Genomic DNA, 23,234 nt, shown 5'->3' on the forward strand with positions numbered 1-23,234 from the left:
ACCAGAGCACCCGGAAGAAATCCACACAAAAACAGGGACAACATACAAACTCCACACAGATAATCAAAATCAAAATTATCTCAGCACTGTGACTCTGTGCTGCCCAGTAGTTGGAGATATTATTTTAAAAAAAAAAAATGTTACTCATAGGTTGATTACACATAAAGAAGAAACAACAGCTACACCAGGTTTTCATGGGCTTGGTAGATGTATTATACTTAAAATAAAACTTCTACCTAGACTAATTTTTCATTTCCATTAAATTAAAGAGGAAGGGAGTAACATTAGCCACACTAACTATGCCAGCAATATGCTGAATTAAATAAGAGCCCATAGAACTTAAAACAAAAATGCAGTTCAAAGTAAAGTAACTTAGTAACTTTAATCACACATAGAAAGCTCACAAAACACAAACAATTAATAAAATAAACTAGTTTATTCCCTTGTTGTGTAGCTACAAGTAAATGATGGACTCTTTATATGGGAGACTGCATTGCTTTTATATGGTGAAGATATGCAGTATGGATATGTGAAATGTATTTAAAACGAAAGAAAGGCACAAAGTTTAAAACCACTAACTAGTAAACAATCTACCTATCTAATAAAGAATAAAGGAGAATTCAGATGCAAGGAGAACATAATGAAGAGAAACTGCAATAAAGCAGTTTTCAGATCACTTACTATTTATTACTGTAAGGTACTATAAAGTCCTGTCAGATGTTAGAACACTTACCATTTACCAACATAAAAGTTATATTTTTTTACCATTACAGTACTTTAGACAATCATCACCCTACCTTCAGACAAATCTCTGTCAAGAGGGGGAACATCATCAGACATGGCAAAATCCAGGGTGGCATCTGTAATCTCAACCATGTCTTCATCGCTGGTACTGCTGTGAAAACTATTGAGGCTGGAACGGCGGAATCCTTTGTTCTCCATCCCAAGTGTACCCTAAAATAGATTTATACTTATAATAACTTGTAAGATACAACACCACAAAAAATCAGAAGAGAAAATTATACTCATAACATAATAAAATCAATATATAGCTCACAATCTGCATAAGAACAAAGTCCTTCATCAAGTGAATGTAATAGACCCGTGCTTTTTCATTTTCCCTCACTGTCAATTCAGAGAGGCATAAGGTGTGGCTTGGCTTTACCACTGTGTATGAACTATCCCCTTATTCCACTGCCCTCTTTTTTAGTGGCATAAAGTTAAAAAAATAAAATGTATGACACCAAAGCAGAGCAAAAAAATAAATAAATAAAAAACACACACTGTCAACATTGCAGGAAGGGACTGACTTCAAAAGGAAGGAAAAGCAGTTTCCTGCTTAGTCTTAAAATGCTGATGCAGGCTTCACTAGAATTAAAATAAAAACTCCACCTCTATGCAAATGATAGCTAAGGATATCGAACCAGTGTCCTTTTCTCCATTTGTATTTTAAACTTAAGCAAATTTGGGGATAGTTCATCTATTTTACTGATCTAATCTTATTTACTGACTTTGGAATGTTGTTGCACAGCTTTTGTGGGTTAAATAGAAACACCCTATACATTATAGTATCTATTTAAACACAATGGATTAACCTACGGGTCAGTTTCATATACAAAAAAAAAAAAATCAAAGATACATAGTCATGCTATAAAAATTAGTTACAATTGAACTAATGAAAATCCTTTAAATTCCCACTTATTAAACCTATACCGGAGAGGCTCCCATAACAGAATCTACAAGCCACTTAACCCTAGAAATCTAGGTAGCCCACTGAGACTATCCCCTATAAGGAAATGTAACTATTCTCATAAAGCCCGGTAAGCTTATAAAAAAGGAAAGGACACCTACGAGAAAGGGGTCACTGATTCACAAATCGGACTTCTTAAGAGACTTGATCAGACTACACACTACCAAAACCATCATTCGAGTGCAACTTTAGAACAAAATCTAGACATTTTTTTAGAACTGGCACAGAAGCCGTCTCCTCCACCAGACCTATGTCCATTGAAACAACTCCCCCGACCATTACTATACACACCACACCAGTTTGTGGATCTACGATCACAAACTTCAAATGTAAGAAAGAGACAAAAACCATCAGAGGAAAGCGAGGAGGAAAGACCACAAGGGGCAAGACCCAAGAGAAGAAAATAACACCTAACAATAAAGGAATCTTCAACCTCAGTAAGATCACACTTACTCAGCCACAGATGGAGGTTTTAGGGAAAGGTTTGAAATTTGCCCCTGATCAACCCCTAAATAAAATTGAAACCTATATTAATTTGCATAAATTTATCCGCAAACTGACACTGAAAAAATTATTTATTCAATCCGACAAATGCATACCTTTGGAGAAACAAGATAATATAGATGAATTCGTTCACACTGAACCAAGAGAAAAATCTAAATTCTATTCTAGTCACCTCAAGGGACCCTTTATCACTGCATTCCAAAAACTTGTAGAGGATGACATTAATTGCATCCCAACTAACAACCAAAGTAACAAAAGCTCTAATCTGAGGAATAAAGAAAAAAGGGCCCTTAGAGAACTCAAACAACCACGAACATATTATAAAACCAGCAGACAACGGTGGAGGGATCACCATCCTTGATAAAGAAAAATATCTACAGGAACACAGACAACTTAGAGATAAAAATACCTATGAATGCCTTCCTGGTGACCACACCAAAAAAATACCAAGAGAAACTTCTCCTCTTTCTTACACCAGCATTCCAAAGAGGTATTCTTAGCAAAGGCGAATTAGATTTTTTTTGTATACTGGTAATATACCAACTCCCAAAAATCCACAAAACCCTTGAAAAATCCACCGGGCAGACCCATAGTGTCTGGAATCTCATCACTCACTATCCACCTGTCCAGTTATATTGATTCATTCCTACAACTCCTTGTCACCAAGCAGAATAGCTACATCAGAGACACAAGCCATGTTCTAGAACTCCTTAAGAATGTGAAATGGGAGGCAGGGTATATCCTACAGACATGCAATGTTACTTCCTTGTACACCATTATCGAACATGAAGCAGGATGCACCCATGTGAGAAACATTATTACAGAAAAATCCAATTTACCCAGCGAGCAGATACAGTTCATCATGGAGAGTATCTCCTACATACTCCACCATAACTACTTCTGGCCAGAGGGCCAGTACTACATACAGATTCGCGGAACTGAGATGGGCACTAAATTTGCGCCCAGTTACGCAAACCTGTTCGTAGCAGCATGGGAAAATGATACTATCTGGGATGACAATCCTTACTATCCACATATTCTCTTCTGGCGAAGATTTATTGGCAATGTGATTTTTATATGGACTGGCCCCAAAAAGTAGATGGATTTGTTCCTCAGCTACATCAACCAGAATGATTTCAATTTACACTTTACAGCAAACACCAGTACACAGATGGTCCAATTCCTGGACCTGGAAATCTATATTGAAAACAATCAGATAGAGACCCGAACATTTTTTAAAAGAGGTAGACTCCAACTCTTCTAGGCTGCGGTGTAATTGCTCAATACCAGCACAATATATACAACAACAAGCCAATATACTCAAAGACTGATTCCTAGAAAGAAACTATCTCCAGGATCTGGTAGATCAGACTTTTGAATTGGTCAAAATCGCAGATAGGGAACATCTCCTTGCTATCAAAGATAAGCCACCAGCCCTTGTTCACAATCCCTTCATCACCAGATTCAGCTGTGACTCCAGCAAGATAGAACATATTTTTAGGAAACATTGAAAAGTGCTATTAAGGGATGAAAAACTTAAGTACACCCTCCCATTGAAACCTAGATTTATTTACACTAAAGCAAACAACCTTAGAAGACAATTTGTGGACAGCACCATCCCCCCAAAAAAAGCTCCTTTGAGAAACACATGGCTAGGGGAAACTGAGAAGGGATTCTATCATTGCAATAAATGCACAGCATGCAAAGTAGGCCATGTCCACAACACAAAACCTATCACGTCCTTTGCATCTAATGTCACTGGGAGAAAATTTACCATCAATAACAGACTTACCTGCAACACTATAGGGGTCATTTATCTACTACAAGGCCCATGTGGCCTTCAATATGTTGGGAGGACCATTAGGAAGTTGAGTGTAAGGATTTCTGAGCACCAAAGAAATATCAGAAAGGGTTTCGAAAAATACAGTGTTTCAGCACACTTTGCCATTAACCATGCGCAGGATCCCTCCCTACTCTGATTTATGGGCATTAGAAAAGTTGAAAAATCATGGAGAGGGGATAACTATGTAAGATTGATTTCTCAGAAAGAATCTGAATGGATTTATGAACTAAAGACCTTAACACCAAAAGGTCTTAATATTGACTTTGAGCTAGGTCATTTTCTATAAATATCCTCCTCTGCCTTCCCTCCTGTATGGCACACCTCATGATCATATTCCTGTACCATGTACCTTCTTGTTTTTCAAATTATATATATATGATATAGAATACACCTGCATGTTGTTGGTAGATATGCTTTGTTTATATAACATGAGCAAGGATCTTAGATCCATCCTATAAGTCAGTAGACCTGTCGATCACCATTTTTATTGAATTAATAAAATTGGATAAGTCCCACCATCTTCCGCTCAGATTATGGGTCCCACTGGCTGCCTGAATGGTCAATCGCAACCAGAACCAATGGGATTCCTGGATAAGACCAACCAATCAATAAGCAGCATAGAAAAGGGCGCTTTTTCTGAACTTTCCATCATTGCTACTAAGCACATACATCGCTGATGAAGCCTGCGGGCGAAACGCTTTGGTACACGCTTAATTCTGTCATTCTTTCAGGTTCTCCACGGAGCATCCTGTCTGAAAAAGCACAAAGGATTTTATCTCAGCAGACGCATGCGCTATAAGGAAGGAGCCGCGGCCACGACCCTTGAGGTACTGCGACTACTGCCACATCACTATCGTCATCAAGCGAGGTGCAGAAGGGATCTTAGAGAAGGGACCATCTCTACCCTACTAAGAGTGAGTTCTACTTACCAGGCATCTGGTGGGACTTATATCTCTGCTCTATGTTACCGCGTACTACATATCATTTGTTTATCCACACCCTAATACTGAGCTACTATGGACTAACTCTACAGCTCCACTTGGATATAATCTCCAAAGCACGATACAGCACCATATTGTGATTGACTTTATTCTATATGCAATACTGCCAGAGATTTGTGACACGATACATCAAGGACACACTCTCTAAGGCACGGTACAGCACCTTATTGTGATTTACTTTTTTATATGCATTGTTTGGCCGAGGCTCTATTAAGTCTTTATATATCTTCATCATCTGATTGCATTTACCTACTTTATGTTGGAATACACCTACATTTGTGAAGGTTTATACTTGTTTCAAGGTGCCTCTCTTTTGAGATATTGTACGCTAGAATTAAAATGACTTATTCTGCATTGATTTCCCCCCTACTAGTTAATTTATTACTGCGCCAAGGGGTTCATCCTTTTTCTATTGAATCAATAGCGTCCACATTTAATAATTAGGCCTCCCACTAGCCCCAACATTAAAATATTAGTACTCACATTTGATAAATAGATCTATTTCCCTCCAACCAACCCCAACATTAAATTAATAGTATTCCCATTTAATAAATAAACCTAAACTGCCCCAGCAATAAATTATTAACATTTACATTTAATATAACCATTTCCCGCAGCCTATTTGTTATTCGCCGTTTGGGTTTTTTGCTTTTTTTTGTTTAATTTAATTTCTCCCCCAAACCCAGCCCCACATTCAATAATAGACCCAAACTACCCCAGCATTAAATTGAAGGTCCCATCACCCCATCTTAATTTAATAGGCCACACCAATAAATTAAATTGCCCCACCATCACACCACAAATAAAATAGTATCCATTAAAGAATTAGCCCCCCACTTAAACTCCACCAATAAATGAATAGCCTACCTACCACCCATGTACTATTAAGACAGCCCCCTCATTCCCTAACACATTATAGCCCCCACTCCTTATAGTTTAGCATAGGCAGCCCTCCATCCTTCTCCCAACAATTTAGTATAGGTAGCCCCCTCCCTCTCCATCCCTATAGCTTAGCATATGCAGGGCCCCCGTCTATGCATCCCTATAGCTTAGAATAGGCAGGGCCCCCATCTCTGAATCCCGATAGCTTAGAATAGGCAAGCCCCCCCCCCTCTCCATCGCTATAGACAGGCCCCCATCTCACTTACCTCTAGTTGCTCCGCAGATCAGGCAGACAGGAAGTGAAGTGACTCCCTGTGTGCCGCACAGCCCTGTGGGAGCCTGTACAGCAACAGACAGCCTAGCGATTGGCTGCCTGTTGCTGTCCACTGACCACCAATGCCTTTGATCACTCCCCCCCCACCCCGCATACATACAGAGTCACAACTCTCCTTTCCTGTATTTGGTTCACTTTGACAAGTAGGAAGACAGGATATTTTGTGCACACATTTTATTTAGCTGCACACAATGGTCGAAGTGCAAATTTAGAAGTGGCGTTATGGAAATAGGAAGTGAATAGAATTCGCTAGTTTTACAATCGAAGCAGTAGCAGAAGTGATGGTATGAAAAAAAAAATCACTGTACAGCAGCCCACTTCGACCATTGTCTGCACATCTGTATGTGAATAACAATCGCAGTATACATTTCTCTACTAGTGTAAAATTTTATAATTTTTATTATTCAGTATTGATAAGACTTGGTACAATTTTTAAAAAAGTATATAAATATTTTGCAAACTAAAAAACATTGATACAAATGAGGACCTTGCTCATTACAGCTTACATTTACTGATAGATTCCAGTTTAACAGTTGCCTCAGAGGTCAAGTTATCATGAAAAATGAATGGGAGGTTTGTTTTTCTTTTACCAATGCCCCATTCACACTACCTAAAAGACTCGGGTTTTTGCTGGGGCGAGCCCCGACGACCCAGGTCTAAGCTCATTGTGAATGGGTCCCAGTGCATCTACTCGGGTCAGATGACGTGGGAATTGGACCCGGGTCTTTTGGAGGGTTATTCCCGGGTCCGATCCGGGTAGCCACCAGTGTGAACGGTGAGACCCAGGTTTAAAAACACAGGTCTCACCTAACACAATTGTAAAGTTTTAAAAAAAAAATAAAAATCATCATCACAAGAGGAAGTCACTCAGATCTCAACTTGTGATGTTGCCATGGAGACCCAGGCAGACCCGTGTTCAGTATGAACACGATCTACAAAGGTATTTGCCTGGGTGTCCTGTACTGTCCCCCGGCAATATCCCTGGTTCGTATACCCGGGGTGGCAATCTGAAAGTGGTATAAATTGAAACTTTGTATTTTTACATAATAAAACAAAAACTGAACTAGAGATGTTCACTGACCCCTGTGTTCTTGTTTTGGATCTGTATTTTTTAGAAATATTGCTAAAATCCCATAATTTTGCTCTTTTTGTTCCTCCATTATTATTAACCTCAATAACACTAATTTCAAGTCATTTGCAGTCAATTTTGACCACCTCACAGGTCACAATATTATTTTCATACACTTTCGGACAAATACTACTACTATGAAATCTGTCATGTTGGTATACGCTGCATTGAACAGAGATTTAAAGCAATATATAGACGCATTTGAGGAGATCGTACTTGAGTTAAAACGTGACCCACAGTATGAGATACCAGATTTAAGAGAGCTTGTACACGAGAGATACACTGCGCTTCAGAAGAATAATACAGAGGAGGCCCTTAGGCAGGACGATAAATATGTCCAGTTTAAAGAACAGCTAAGAGACCTGAGAAAACAAATGGGTGTGTCACCGGCCCCTGCAGACGAACAGTTGGAAGATGAAGACGAGGAGATCATCATCACTCTGAGCACACGGCCGGTACAGTGAAACTGAAAATGGTTCATGAAATCAGTTATGGTTCATTTGATCGCTGCCCCCGTTCCTTGGATAACTGTGGTTTGTGATCCGCTTTGCGACTGAGTGACAGCTTTCATACTTGCTTCTTCTTTCAAAGGATTGTTTAGCAGTCAATTGTTGTAAACTACTAGTAGTCTTCTTCTTGGTCTGCTTCTGGGATGAAGACCCACCCCCAGCAGCAGCAGTGGGACTAACGCTCAAGAATTCTTCTGAGGGATCCAGGATAGAGGAGGAGTCATCTAGCCTTAGCAACTTTGATACAGGACTAACTCCGATCGCTACTGAGGATATTGATGAGGAAGGTGTTTTGGGTGTAGATCGCAGGTGTCGAGATCTAGCTAAAAGAAGGGACCTAGCTGATGCTGGACTGCTTGTTGTTATTTTTTTAGCATAAGTTTACGATTTTCCAACGGCTTGCCAGGAACTCGCTTCAAACGGCATAACATGGATGAGGTTCCTAGATGGTTAAGGTCCCTACCTCAACTGACTGTGGCTTTACAAATGCTACAAATGGCTAGACTATTCTTGTCAGGATTTGGGTAGAAATAATTCCACACATAAGAGGTAGATTCTTTGGTCTTATGCCCAGACATGAGAATGGCCTTCTTCTTATTGCCACATGAACTGCTTCCACTGGTGCAGGACTTACACAAACAACATCATCCTCATCAACATCCTCATCAGCGCCTTCGTCGGCTACACAAATATCACCCTCATCCTGTTGCAATTCCAAAGTGGCATTCTCAAATTGTGTATCACCGGCTACACTTGTGCTGCTCATGCACACATCTGCAGAAATGCTGAAAGGGGCCTTCTTTATGGGTACACTATCAGAAAGGTCAAGATTACACATAGCACTCGTGGATAGACTCTTTTCAGAGATTTGTGTCATTTCTGAATCTGAACATGCATTTTACTCCAATACCTTACCGTTTTCTTCCAGCTCGACTTTTACATGTAAAAGTATTTGGACACCACTTTTGGAGTCTAAATGACAAGGTCTTGATTGGTTATGACTGACCTTACAAGAAGATGCCTGAGTGACAGTGGCAGAACTAGCACTCATAGAGAAAGGCGAAGGCCTCATTCTTTCCTTGCCACTGCATGTGTAGAATGGAAGCTTGGCAATTTTATTTTTTTCTGCAGATAACTTTGCCTGGATTACAGGTTCTTTTTCTTTACCAAGGTAAAAGGTGATTTTTTTACATTTTGGTTTTCCTGATTTAAAAACACTATGCACTTGAACATAGGCTTTAGCAGATGACGTAGAAGGATTACTATCATCATGACTGGTGCCAACAGCTGCTTGGTGCTTCTGGTCTTCTGTGTACTGCTGTGAATCCATTTTGATAACACAGTACTGCCAGTCCTATTATTTCTATTTCAGCAATGACAATTTGCAATGGAACTGTCCTATTTGTGCGTTAGCTATAACTCAGTAGATGTCACTGGAGACTTTGAAGAACACTGCTACCCCTCCTCTTTCTTTTCTAGTTATGACGCTGCCCAACTGCATTAGAGACTTCCAAGAACCGTGCTAACCCTTGTGGGTCTCTCTGTGAAATGGCGCTGGATCGCTGTGGAGGGCGGTACTTATAATATCCAAAACTCGCAAGATCCAACAACGTAGAGCAATGACGGTTTGCCTCGTTTTCAATTCCAAGGGCACGCGAAAGTACCGAGCCGGCTCGGAACTAAGTTAGGGTGGGTTGGTTCTCGGGGAACCGAGCCTGAGCACCTCTAAACTGAACACTGGTATATACACATTAAAATAAATGATGGTAAAAAAAAAACCCAATCAAAACAGTATCCCCTAATATTTAGTTTCACAGTTTAAAAAGAGTGTTGACTATTAAATTCAATTTAAAGTAAAACTAAAGCCAATAAAGATTCCTGTTTTCGAAATTGCCAAAATAACTGCTACTCAGAAATGTATTCAAAAGTTGTACACTGCCATATTTATGTTGAAGTCTGAGTCATGACTCCAGTCACTGGTTGGCCATTAACCAACTGAATATATTGCAATTTATAATAAATTTACTTTTGTGCCTTATGCATAAGTAGGTACACACCAATATTTCAAATTTTTACAGTCTTTTAGCATATTAAGTATTCATATTTGAACAACCCTTAACACATCTGAATTCCTTTTTATCTAAACTATTACTCATATGACCTTTATTTATATATGATATAACAACATTAAGTGGACAATGGAAGAGCACAATAATACAAAAACACCTTATAACATACTTCTAAAAAAAATAATCACGAAACTATGTGGCTTCCCCTAGTCCAGCGGTTCCCAAAGTGTGCGCCGCGGCTCCCTGGGGTGTCACAGGGGTGCCGCGATCGGCCTCGGGGAAAAACAAAATAAAAAAAGAGAAGAATTTACCAATCCAGCGCCGGATTCTCCTCACTGTTTTCACTGACTGCCGGGCGTGACGTCATCACGTCCGACAGTGTCAGTGAGGAGCAGCAGCAGAGAGAACATCAGGAAAGAAGACAGCAGAAAATGAGGAAAAAGGTAAGTAAAGGAACGGAGAGTTAAGGGTGGCACAGAGATAGAGAGAGACGCTTAAGGAGGGAAGAGGGACACAGTGTGTGAGGTGGCAAAGAGGGGGACACAGTGTGTGAGGTGGCAAAGAGGGGGACACAGAGTGTGTGGTGGCAAAGAGGTGGACACAGAGTGTGTGGTGGCAAAGAGGGGGACGCAGTGTGTGAGGTGGCAAAGAGGGGGACGCAGTGTGTGAGGTGGCAAAGAGGGGGATGCAGTGTGTGAGGTGGCAAAGAGGGGGACGCAGTGTGTGAGGTGGCAAAGAGGGGGACGCAGTGTGTGAGGTGGCAAAGAGGGGGACGCAGTGTGTGAGGTGACAAAGAGGGGGACGCAGTGTGTGAGGTGACAAAGAGGGGGACGCAGTGTGTGAGGTGGCAAAGAGGGGGACGCAGTGTGTGAGGTGGCAAAGAGGGGGACGCAGTGTGTGAGGTGGCAAAGAGGGGGACACAGTGTGTGAGGTGGCAAAGAGGGGGACACAGTGTGTGAGGTGGCAAAGAGGGGGACACAGTGTGTGAGGTGGCAAAGAGGGGGACACAGTGTGTGAGGTGGCAAAGAGGGGGACACAGTGTGTGAGGTGGCAAAGAGGGGGACACAGTGTGTGAGGTGGCAAAGAGGGGGACACAGTGTGTGAGGTGGCAAAGAGGGGGACACAGTGTGTGAGGTGGCAAAGAGGGGGACACAGTGTGTGAGGTGGCAAAGAGGGGGACACAGTGTGTGAGGTGGCAAAGAGGGGGACACAGTGTGTGAGGTGGCAAAGAGGGGGACACAGTGTGTGAGGTGGCAAAGAGGGGGACACAGTGTGTGAGGTGGCAAAGAGGGGGATACAGAGTGATATGGTGAAGGGGCGCAGTAATATGATGAAGGGGCACAATGTGATGGTGAAGGGGTCTAAATACATCTTATGTCATTCTGACCCAACTACTTAAATAACGGGACTACCCGGTAATTATTTTGGCTTAGGGGTGCCTTGGAAAAATTATGGTGACCCTAAGGGTGCCTCGAACTGAGAAAGTTTGGGAACCACTGCCCTAGTCAAATGGCTCAGCATTTTGTAGTGAACGATTCCTAATACGGAGATTAGAAAGCGTAGTATAACTACTCATTTAAACTTTCATGTATATTAATGGAAGGATCTTACCTGCAATGTTTTCATTTTAATCCAATCGTATTTAGCTATATGCGTGTTCTCTCTATTTTTATAATTTCACAGGTATCCATTTGCTAGACATCTGTACAGCATATAAAAGGGCAACCTGTCATGAAAACAAACATATGAACAAGAGTAGCAAATATCAAATGAACTAAACAAACAAACTATTAATTTCCTCTTACTTCAATAGGTGTATCCTACTATCCAGCATTTGGTATTGTGGTGTGAATAACCCATGGAATATGTCATACTTGGGGTCTGCCAAGAGGGAGTGAATGGACACAAAAACCAAAAAACTAAATGTTAGCAAAAGCACTGGTACTGGAAAACAGATTTTGAAGCCAGAATATTAGTATCCTGACATAAGCAAAGCAGGGGGGAAATAAACCCAAAATAAATGGAAATAGACCCAAAATGAGAAATGGCCAAGAGAGGAATAAGAAGCTAAATAATGTAAACTAAAGTAATACCCCCTGAAAACAAGACAAAAAACGATATAACATATTGACAGAAAGGTCAAAGGACTCCACAAGCGGTAAACACGTCTCCACATACATTACACAATCTCAAGATGTATACAACTAATAGGATGTGTGAGTACACTGTTACTTACATATACTCTTCGGTACCTTTGGTGTTATCTATACAGAAATATATGTTGAAGGCACACAAAAGCCTCGCCCCCTAATCTCGGGGTGCACATACATAAACATATACATAGCTATATATTGATATATACATACTCTGCTTACCTCATACTGTAAAAAAGGATACTTACAACATGTGATCAGTCCTGACCAACCAGTAAGCTCCCACCCTGTCAGGATGTACAGCTCCGCTCACGGTTTACGTCATCTCTCTTTGCGACATTGTTCTCCTCACAAGAGAGCGAATTGATGGTCGCTATTCTGTATGTAGATGTTTCAGTCATTTTGGTTGCGTCAGGTTCTTAGGCTACCATACAGTTGTGGTCTTTCTGAAAATGGCCTCCTCCTGACATATTTCGTAAAGTGGTGACTCATTTCTAAGAAACTGTGTCGGCAGTTTATACGGAATCGATACGCTTATTATTTCCAGGAATGGAATCCCGAGTTTGAGATCTGAGTCATCAAACTGAGTGATCGTTTCTTTTCTATCCCACCAAATTTCTGCCGCCAGTGGTGGGGACACTGCAACATCATTATCACTGTGCTAATCTTCTTCCTAGAATACCTCCAGTCCGTCCAGTTATCTAGTACCACATGTAAATCATAAACTTTTCTTTTCTTTATTTAGAATTCAAAAAAAGTGATAAAAACAAAACGACTCATCGGAAAGCTGCTACACACGACGCAAATTATATAAATTAACAATAAATAAAAACACCCATTAAACACATCACAGCAATATTTGTGCTTAACATAATTTCCTTACTCTTTTATGGTTTTATTTTAAGAAGTTTAACATTTGTATTTCGCATTTATAGTGAGGTTACAATAACACTAATTAGAGCGATTCAAGCACAAACGTGTTTCTTATGCTAGTGAAAGGTAGTCACAATACTGTAAAAGCAGAACATGTATAATATACATATATTTGTGGCCAGAGTTACAAATTTTGAGATAGACAGGCTGTCTCTGTCTCTTTCAGTTTAATATTGTACTAGAGTTTTAAAAATCCAGCAAGTATATAATATTCTGAAAATTGATGTGTTAGGTCAGGGGTGAGGATACTTTTCTGTCGAGAGCCATTTTAATATTTATAACATCATTTGCGGACCATACAAAATTATCAACTTAAAAATGAGACTACTATATTTGGTCAAACATTTAATTAACAGGAGGTACTAAAAGGAATGATGGCTCCAGTCTGCTAAAAGGAATGCCAGTTGACTATAATGAAAGTAAATTGAACTTTTAAGTATATGTTATAAAATCTCACACTTCTCAATTATATCTTCCACACACTTATTGCTAAGATATTTAGTCATGTGGAATGACCGCTGATTACTAAGGAATTGCAACTGTTGTAAACAAGATTTCAGTGCAGAAATATCAGTAAAAAGTTGCATTTTTCTCATAAAACACCCCTATTTATCCCAGATCCCCTAATCCCAAACACTAAACCCTTTGCATATGTGCTCACCCATATGTGTACCCCAATACACAAGTGTCATAATGTGGAATGACAGCTGTTTTATATGCCATGTTAATGCAGAAATGTCAAAAAAAAAGTCTGTTCTGCACCCCTATTTCTCCCAGATCTCCTAATCCCACATACTAAAACCTTTGCATATGCATTTACCTATACCTCACTACACAAGTGTAATAATGTGGAAAGACAGCTGTTTTATACACCATGTCAATGCAGAAATATCAGTATAAAGTTGCATTTCTCTCATAAAAATGCCCCTATTTCTCCCAGATCCCTTAATCCCACATGCTAACCCCTTTGTATATGCACTCCCCCACACCTGTACCCCACTACACACAAGTGAGATCATGTAGAATGATGGACAATAACTATGGAATGACAGCTGTTTTAGATGCCTTCTGAATGACACAGGAATATATTGGAGACGATCAGGGCTGCCAAGAGGAATTCAGGGCCCCGGTACAACTTCATGGGGCCCCCTTACAGCTGAGAATGTAAAAAAATTACGCAGCAGCGCAAAATTGTTAATGGGTGTGTTCATACAATTAGGGGCGTGGCTATGCATCATTGGGTGTGGCCAGGCCACCCTCCTACAGATAAAAAACCTGCATTGTTGTGTACACCATTGTACGGTCACCAAGAATTGGGATTGTCCCATTAGAATCACAACATTTCACAGACTGCTGCTCTCTCCTACCTATTCTTCTCACTTTCACCACCTGTGGCTGTAGGTTTCTTAAGTTGCAGCTTGTCTGGATCCTGGAATGTTGGGGGCCGTATTTGGAAAAAAAATGGGTACATTTAGAAAATTACAGCCAGCCCCGACGTTAAATCAATAGCACTCACGATTAATAATTAGGCCTTCTTCCAGCCCCAACATTAAAATAATATTATTCACATTTAATAAATAAACCTATTTCCCGCAACCATCACTGCCATTAAATAATTCATAGGCACATTTAATAAATAGACCTCATTCTCCCCAAACTCATCCCCACATTCAGTAGCCCCCAAACCACCCCTTCTTAAATAGTCCCCACTATTGTGCCTCTCCCCTTTTTCCTTATACTGTGTCTCTCCCCCCTTTTCCTCATACTGTGCCTCTCCCCCCTTTTTCCTCATACTGTGCCTCTCCCCCCTTTTTCCTCATACTGTGCCTCCCCCCACCTTTTCCTCATATTGTGCCTCTCCATCCCCCTTTTTCCTCATACTGTGCCCCCCCTGTTTCGTCATACTGTGCCTCTCCCCCCCCTTTTTCCTCATACTGTGCCTCTCTCCCCCTTTTCCTCATACTGTGCCTCTCCCCCCTTTTTTCTCATACTGTACTCTTCTGTCTTCTCACTTCTTGGTCCCCTCTGCGCTGCTCCTCACTGAATGTCAGGCGTGACTTGATGATGTCACGCCCGACATTCAGTGTACACAGAGAGGAAGGAGGAGAGATGCCGGCGCCGCAATCACGTGAGTATATGTATTCATTTATTTATTTTTTTACTACCCTGCGCCCCCCACCAACGAAATAGCTCAGCCCCGAACCTGCCCACAACAAGCCCCCCCCCACACAAAAAAAATGCAACAGGAAAAAAAAAAGTTTAAACAATACAAAAAAAAAACATAAACGTGGGCTGTGAGGGGCCAGGCCGGGGCCCCTGGCATGCCCAGGTCTGGGTTATTAGTACCTGCTCCCCCCCTCCCCCTCTCGGCAGCCCTGGAGAAAATAGTCAAAACCGTAAAAGGAATAAAATACAATGAAGTGCAGGTACTTCACAAATGTGGGATAAGGTCCATTGTAAAAGAAGAGTTCTAGTTGGCAGCAAACTTAAATGTTCTATATCCAGTTGAAGCATCATGGCCAGTGGCCATCCAGAGAATGGTTAGGTGCAAACAAAAAGTTAAGACAGGCAACAATCCAAGGATTAGTCCGAGTCAGGCAAAGGTCAGAAATGGCAGCATATTGTCAGGCGCTGTCCCCGCACTATGAAGGGGTGCTGGGGATGGACGACCGTCTCTTGCGGCAGACCTCCGGGATCGCCGGGCGTACATGCATAGTAGGTGTGTCCCGGCTTCTCCACTCAATATGAGAGGAGGGGGGTACTGTCAGGCGCCGCCCCTGCACTATGCAGGGGACGCCTGTCTCTTGTGGCGAACCTCGTCCCATTGCCTAGCAACGGGACGTACTACCGGGTTCGCCGGGCGCACATGCGCATTAGGCAACAGGACACTTCTCCATTCGATATGTCGGAGGTCAGGTGCACCTGACCGCCGCAATCCCTCTCATCCTATCAGGGTTAACTCAGCCTATATTAGGCACCTCCCTTTCCTTCCTTGTCCTCTGATTCCTGACTCCTGGTTTCTTCCTGACCACTCTCTTTGTCCTGCAATTTGACTCCATTGATTATCTGGTTACCGACCCCTGGCGAGTCCCTGACCTTCCTTTTGGATCATCCTTGTGTACTGCGCTATCGATTGGCACCCGTCTCGAACGGAAACACCATTCCTGCTCACTTCCATTGCACTTTTAACTAGCTGGGAGAACTGCGACCTACGCACCTCACGCAGCCAAGCCCAAACCTACTTGCGGGGGTGCGTTAGACTCAGCGCCTCCCTGTCTAGTAGTGCCAATATCAGTCAGCGGCATCATCAAAGTTATTATTGTGACACATATAAAACCAATAATATTTTTTTCTCCCTTTTGTGTCTAGTATCTCTTCAGTACACCTGGAGAATTTGGGCGATTAGCATGAAAATTTGAACTTTTAGCTATCCATCTATACTGATCAGAAAAAAGTCAAGTTTCTGATCATGGTCAGAAGAAGAGGGCGAGTATAGCAACAATTCTTCCTTTGGTTGTATAGGCGTTAGTGAGATAATTTGTTTTTCATTCAAGTGTGTTTTCATTCAAGTGTGTTTTGAAAATAAGGCGCCATCCCTGTGTATCTCTTCTCGCACAGGAACGGCCGCCTGCTTCCAGGGCCGAGGCCGCATCTGGCTGCTTGGCAACCAGACGCACTGATTATGGCTGCCTAGGGGCTACCACTGTGCATGCACGTCCCATTGCTCGGCAACGGGACGCTATTCTGGGACCTGGCAGCGTGTTCCCTGTCTTCTATATAAAACAGACTCTAACACCATTAGGGTATAAAACAGCTGTCATTCCATAGTTATCAGATGTCATTCCACATTATAACACTTGTGTTGTGGGGTACAGGGGTGGGGGAGTGCATATCAAAAGGGTTTAGTGTGTGGGATTAGGGGATCTAGAAATAAGTATGTTCTCAATGACAGAACGGCAGTTTTATAGACATTTCTGCATTGACTTGGCGTATAAAACAGGTGTCATTCCACATGTAAAACATAAAGTAATTTAGCAAAAAGTGTGTGATATAATTCAGAAGTAAAAGATTTTTTAAAATATACATAAAATATCAATTTGCTATCATAGTAGTCAATTGGCATTCCTTTTATCTGGAGCTGTTATTCCTTTTAGTATGCCCCTTATTTAACTCACCCCTAATGTAATGGCTTGAACTGCTTTAGTGAGGCGTGTGATGTTAGCTGGTATTGATGATGTTGCTACTTGCAACTGCTTTTCCAGGTTTGCGTCAGTCAGTCTGGAGCGCAGTCGACTCTTTGCGATGATAAGTTTTGAAAAGAACTGCTTGCAGCAGTAAGTTGTTCCGAATACAGATGCATATTTCAGTGCATGTCTCCTTAAAGTGGGAAATTCATCATTGCTTTTGTAACGTTTATAGAACTCAAGCAGAGGGAGGTTGTTGTACCTAGCTTTCAGCTCATCATCACTTTGCAGCTGAATGATTTCATGTTGTACGTTATCAGGCACATCAGCTTTGAATCCACATTGAATGATGTAGCAAAGGCTTTAAATTTAATTTGTTTATTTTTCACGTCTTTGAATCTTTCATTAAATGTCTCAATTAATATTGCACATTCACCAGCATATTCAAGTGTCATAGAAGGCTTTTGTCCTTCCAGAGTGGGGAAATGCACTGTGCTATTCCTTTTGAGTTGCACTTTCCACAGCCTTAACTTAGCCTTAATTTAACAAACTAACACTTTGAAACAATTTTACTTTATCTGGTGCTAACAACTCCACAGCAGCCACCATGCAATCTTTCGCAAACTCTTACGTGATGTGTGACAAAATGAGTTTGATAACACCTTAACCAGCCTGTCCCTCATTTCTCACAAAATGTGGATTATAGCAGGTACTTTTTAATAGCCCTTGCTTTTGTTCCCCAGCTCAACAGAGTACAATGTCTAATTACATGTGGATAAGTGGACATTGTAGCCATATCTACAATCATGACCAAAACTTTTGAGAAGACACAAATATTATTTTTCACAACTTCTGCTGCCTCAGTTTTTATGATGACAAATTACATATACTCCAGAATGTCATGAAGAATGATCAGATTAATTGCAATTAATTTCAAAGTCCCTCTTTGCCATGACAATTAGCCTTATCCCAAAAATAACATTTCCACTGCATTTCAGCCTGCCACAAAAGGACCAGCTGACACAGTTGAGAATATTGAAGAGGACAAGGCTGGAGATGTACATGATCTCTTCCTCTTATACAACCTTAACCTTCTAGCAATAACAGAAACATGGCTCACGCATTCAGACACTGCCTCACCTGCAGCCCTTTCACATGGTGATCTCCATTTCACCCACACCCCCAGACCAGGAGGCAGACAAGGAGGGGGGGTTGGACTACTTCTCTCCCCACAGTGCACATTCACAGTTCTGCCAAGTATCCCTTCACTCACATCCACATCTTTTGAAGTACATGCTGTTAGGATTTTTATCCCATTCTCTATGCGTGTTGCTGTCATCTATCGCCCCCCCCTGGTCCACACCAACAATTTCTTGAACACTTCTCTGCATGGCTCCCTCACTTCTTATCTACTGATATCCCCACCATCATCATGGGTGATTTCAACATCCCTATTTCTAATCCACGTTCTAATGCTGCTTCCAAACTACTCTCTCTAATCTCCTCACTTGACCTCTCCCAGTGGATTGAATCTGCTACTCATCAGGATGGCCACTGTCTTGATCTTGTTTTCTGTAGACTATGCTCAGTTTCTAATTTCCTTAACACTCCTTTCCCCCTCTCGGATAATCACCTTATTAGCTACGCGCTCACCCCCAGTTCTTTACCCTCCCTGGTGTCTAACTCTTCCAAGCCTCCTCGTACCCGCAGGAATATCAACGCTATTGATTTTCAACAGTTTTCCACCTCTCTCCAACACCTTCTCTCCCCAATTTCTACATTCTCCTCCCCTGATCGGGCGGTACCCCATTTTCTTTAAACCCTACAAACTGCTCTGGATCAAGTGGCTCCAGCGACCCTACATACTTGGCATAGAATTCGTTGCCAACCGTGGCACACTACAGTAACACGAACTCTACAAAAACTTTCTCGTAAAGCAGAACGTCACTGGCGTAAATCTTGTGCCTCTAATGATTTCATCACATATACTGATATCTACCACTCCTACAGAAATGCTCTGGATACTGCTAAACAAGCATACTACCGATCTCTCATCTATGCTCAGGCTTCTAACCCCAAACGCCTCTTTGACACATTTAACTCTCTTCTGAATCCTCCCGCCCCAAATCCTCCAACTAACATCAGTGCACAGGATCTTGCTTCCTATTTCAAGGACAAAATAGATAAGATCAGGCTTGAAATGGTATCTCCCTTGACAAGCAATCTGCTCAATTCCTTTGTAGCACCCTCTGACACTCTCTCTTAATTTGATCCCACAAATGAAGAGGAAGTTTCTACTCTCTTCTCATCTTCCTACTCTACCTCCTGTCCTCTTGATCCCATTCCCTCACAAATGGGTATGTCCCTGTCTCCTGTGCTCATTCCCCCTCTAACTAAAATCTGTAATCTATCTCTTTCTACTGGTATTTTTCCATCTATATTCTAGCATGCAGTGATTACTCCCATTTTAAAAAAACAGAATTCTGAGCCTAACTCTCTCATAAATTACCGCCCCATCTCCCAACTCCCATGCCCCTCCAAGCTTCTCGAGAGAATTGCCTACACACGCCTCACACACTTTCTTACAGCAAACAACTTATTGGATCCTCTTCAGTCAGGCTTTCGCTCTCAACACTCCACAGAGACTGCGCTGACCAAAGTTGTCAATGATTTGATCACAGCAAAAAATAATAACCAATACTCTCTTCTAATTCTTCGGATCTCTCTGTTGCATTTGACACTGTTGACCACTCTCTCCTCATACAAACGCTGCAATCCCTAGGTCTTGAAGGCACTGTCCTATCCTGGTTCTCATCCTACCTATCTAATCGCTCTTTCAGTGTAAATTTCTCTGGATCCACCTCTGCTCCGCTTCCTTTATCAGTTGGAGTTCCACAAGGCTCAGCCCTAGGTCCTCTGCTATTCTCTATCTACACCACTTCTCTTGGAAAACTAATAAGCTCCTTTGGATTTCAGTATCATCTCTATGCGGATGATACACAAATTTATCTATCCTCTCCTGATCTTTCACCATCTGTGTTGTCTCGCGTTACTGGCTGTCTTTCTGCCATTTCATCTTGGATGTCTTCTCGGCAACTCAAACTCAATCTTTCAAAAACTGAATTAATAATATTCCCACCCAAGAACAGAAGCTTCCTGCCTGACTTTTCTATTTCTGTCGATAACATGACCATAAATCCCACCCCGCAAGCTCGTTGCCTAGGTGTAATCCTTGATTCACAACTGTCGTTTATTCCCCACATCAACTCTATATCTAAATCATGTTACATACACCTAAAGAACATTTCCAGAATACGCACATATCTGACACAAGACACCGCAAAAACATTAATTCATGCACTCATCATCTCCCGCATCAACTATTGCAATTCCCTCCTTATTGGTCTTCCCAAAGTCAGACTTGAACCCCTACAATCTATTTTGCACGCAGCGGCTAGACTGATTTTCCTTACAAACCGTTATTCCTCTGCTGAGCCACTCTGTCAGTCTCTACATTGGCTGCCTGTATTTCAACGAATCCAATATAAAATTCTTCTACTAACATACAAGGCCATCAACAAAATTGCACCGACATACATTTCCTCACTTGTCTCGAAATATCTCCCTACTCGACACCTCCGTTCTGCACAAGATCTACGTCTCTCCTCCACTCTCATCACATCCTCCCATTCTCGGTTACAGGATTTTTTCCGGGCTGCACCTACTTTGTGGAATTCCCTCCCTCACACAGTAAGACTTTCCTCTAGTCTTCAAACCTTCAAGCGTTCACTGAAAACCCACCTCTTCAGACAAGGTTATGATAATTCTCAACCATCATCTTAATTTCCCTAGATTACCCTATTGCCATCCTCTACACTGCTAACGCAAGACAACAACCTTCTGACCAACATTGCAACACACACAGCCCACTCAGTACTTTTACCTTTGCAGTCTGGCTAGTCCATTGTGCAATATGATGTAGCACATGCCCTTGTGTTTCTAAAACTCCCATTGTCCTATAGATTGTAAGCTTTCGAGCAGGGTTCTCTTACCTCTCTGTCTGTATGTATTACCCAGTATTGTCTTATTAATGTTTGTTCCCAATTGTAAAGCGCTACGGAATTTGCTTGCGCTATATAAATAAATAATGGTGATGATGATGAGATCACTCTGTCATGCTGATTGAGTTAGAATAACAGACTGGAAGCTTTAAAAGGAGGGTGGTCCTTGAATTCCTTGTTCTTCCTCAGTTAACCATGGTTACCTGCAAGGAAACACGTGCAGTCATCATTGCTTTGCCCAAAAAGGGTTTCACAGGCAAGGATATTGTTGCTAGTAAGATTGCACCTAAATCAACCATTTATCAGATCATCAAGAACTTCAAGGAGAGAGGTTCAATAGTTGTGTAGAAGGCTTCAGGGCGCACAAGAACGTCCAGCAAACGCCAGGACCATCTCCTAAAGTTGATTCGGCTGTGGGATCGGGGCACCATCAGTGCAGGACTTGCTCAGGAATGGCAGCAGACAGGTGTGAGTGCATCTGCACGCATAGTGAGGCGAATACTTTTATAGAATGGCCTGGAGTCAAGAAGGCCAGCAAAGGAGCCACTTCTCTTCAGGATAAACATCAGGGACAGACTGATATTCTGCAAAAGGTACAGCGAGGACTGGAGTAAAGTCATTTTCTCTGATGAATCCCCTTTCAGATTGTTTGGGGCATCTGGAAAAATGCTTGTCTGGAGAAGGAAAGGTGAGTGCTACCATCAGCCCTGTGTCATGCCAAAAGTAAATCATTCTGAGACCATTCATGTGTGGGGTTGCTTTTCAGCCAAGGAAGTGGGCTCATTCACAATTTTGCCTAAACACAGCCATGAGTAAAGAATGGTACCCAACCATCCAAGAACAGTTTGGTGACCAACAATGCCTTTTCCAACATGATGGAGCACCTTGTCATAAGGAAAAAGTGATAACTAAGTGGTTTAGGGATCAAAACATTGAAATTTTGGGTCCATGGCCAGGAAACTCCCCAGACCTTAATCCCATTGTGAACTTGTGGTTAATCCTCAAGAGGCGTGTGTACAAACAAAACCCCACAAATTCTAACAAACTCCAAGCATTGATTAGGCAAGAATGGGCTCCACCAGTCAGTATGTGGCCCAGAAGTTGATTGACAGCATGCCAGGGCGAATTGCAGAGGTCATCAAAAAGGAGGTTCAACACTGCAAATATTGACTCTTTGTATAAACGTAATGTAATTGTCAATAAAAGCCTTTGACACTTATGAAATGCTTGTAACTTTACTTCAGTATACCATAGCAACATCTGACAAAAAGGTCTAAAAACACTGAAGCAGCAAACTTTGTGAAGACCAAATTAAAATCAAGTCAGGACAGCCAGGTGACTGTAACTCCTTAAACTAGTAGTGTAAAGGACAGATAATGTGGTGAACCTGCCTGGTATTTCTTTACTGTGTGTATATAATCTAGTTTCCACAGCGCCGTACACAGTACAAACAGTAGTACAAAACAGGGTGACAAAGTACAGAACAATAAACACAAAGTACCAATGCTTCAGGAACTCCAGGACGAAATATGGAGTAAAGATAGAGCAGAAGAACCGGTATGGAGACAGGAGGGGAGGGGGGCCCTGCTCATAAGAGCTTACATCCTAAGTAAGGGTGAAACAAAAACAGGCACAAAAGGGAGCCAGTGAAGCAGGGGGAGAGAAGAGAGGGGCCAGGGGAGAGAGGGAGAACAAAAAGAGTGGATGAGGGGTTAGGTGGCTGGTTGGTAGGCTTTAAGGAACAGGTGGGTTTTAAGTGCCCGTTTGAAGGAGCACAAGTTGCAAGAGAGACGGATGGAGCGAGGGAGGTCATTCCAGTGCAGGGGGGCAGCTCGGGAGAAGTCCTGGATTCTAGAGTGGGAAGAGGTGATCAGAGTGGAGG

General features: G+C 41.8%; 1 protein-coding gene across 5 annotated transcripts in view; it reads right to left on the reverse strand.

Moving 5' to 3' along the window:
- The window catches only part of CLCN5 (chloride voltage-gated channel 5), a 55,244-nt gene extending 42,719 nt beyond the window's left edge, over nucleotides 1–12,525 (reverse strand). Inside the window, exons 1-4 of one of the 5 annotated variants that reach the window (XM_075184567.1) lie at nucleotides 12,423–12,440; nucleotides 11,827–11,902; nucleotides 11,633–11,747; nucleotides 798–954 (exon numbers count right to left, since the gene is read on the reverse strand). In XM_075184567.1, the coding sequence (XP_075040668.1) occupies nucleotides 798–954; nucleotides 11,633–11,647 (172 nt within the window). In that variant the 5' untranslated portion in view covers nucleotides 11,648–11,747; nucleotides 11,827–11,902; nucleotides 12,423–12,440. Of the gene's footprint in view, nucleotides 1–797; nucleotides 955–1,057; nucleotides 1,151–11,632; nucleotides 11,748–11,826; nucleotides 11,903–12,257; nucleotides 12,359–12,396 lie in introns of those variants that run through there. The other 4 variants (XM_075184566.1, XM_075184569.1, XM_075184568.1 and 1 more) reach the window with 4 other exon arrangements.
- Between the last annotated feature and the right edge of the window lie 10,709 nt (nucleotides 12,526–23,234).

The sequence above is a fragment of the Mixophyes fleayi genome, chromosome 9 (genome assembly GCF_038048845.1).
Source record: "Mixophyes fleayi isolate aMixFle1 chromosome 9, aMixFle1.hap1, whole genome shotgun sequence".
Taxonomy (NCBI): domain Eukaryota; kingdom Metazoa; phylum Chordata; class Amphibia; order Anura; family Limnodynastidae; genus Mixophyes; species Mixophyes fleayi.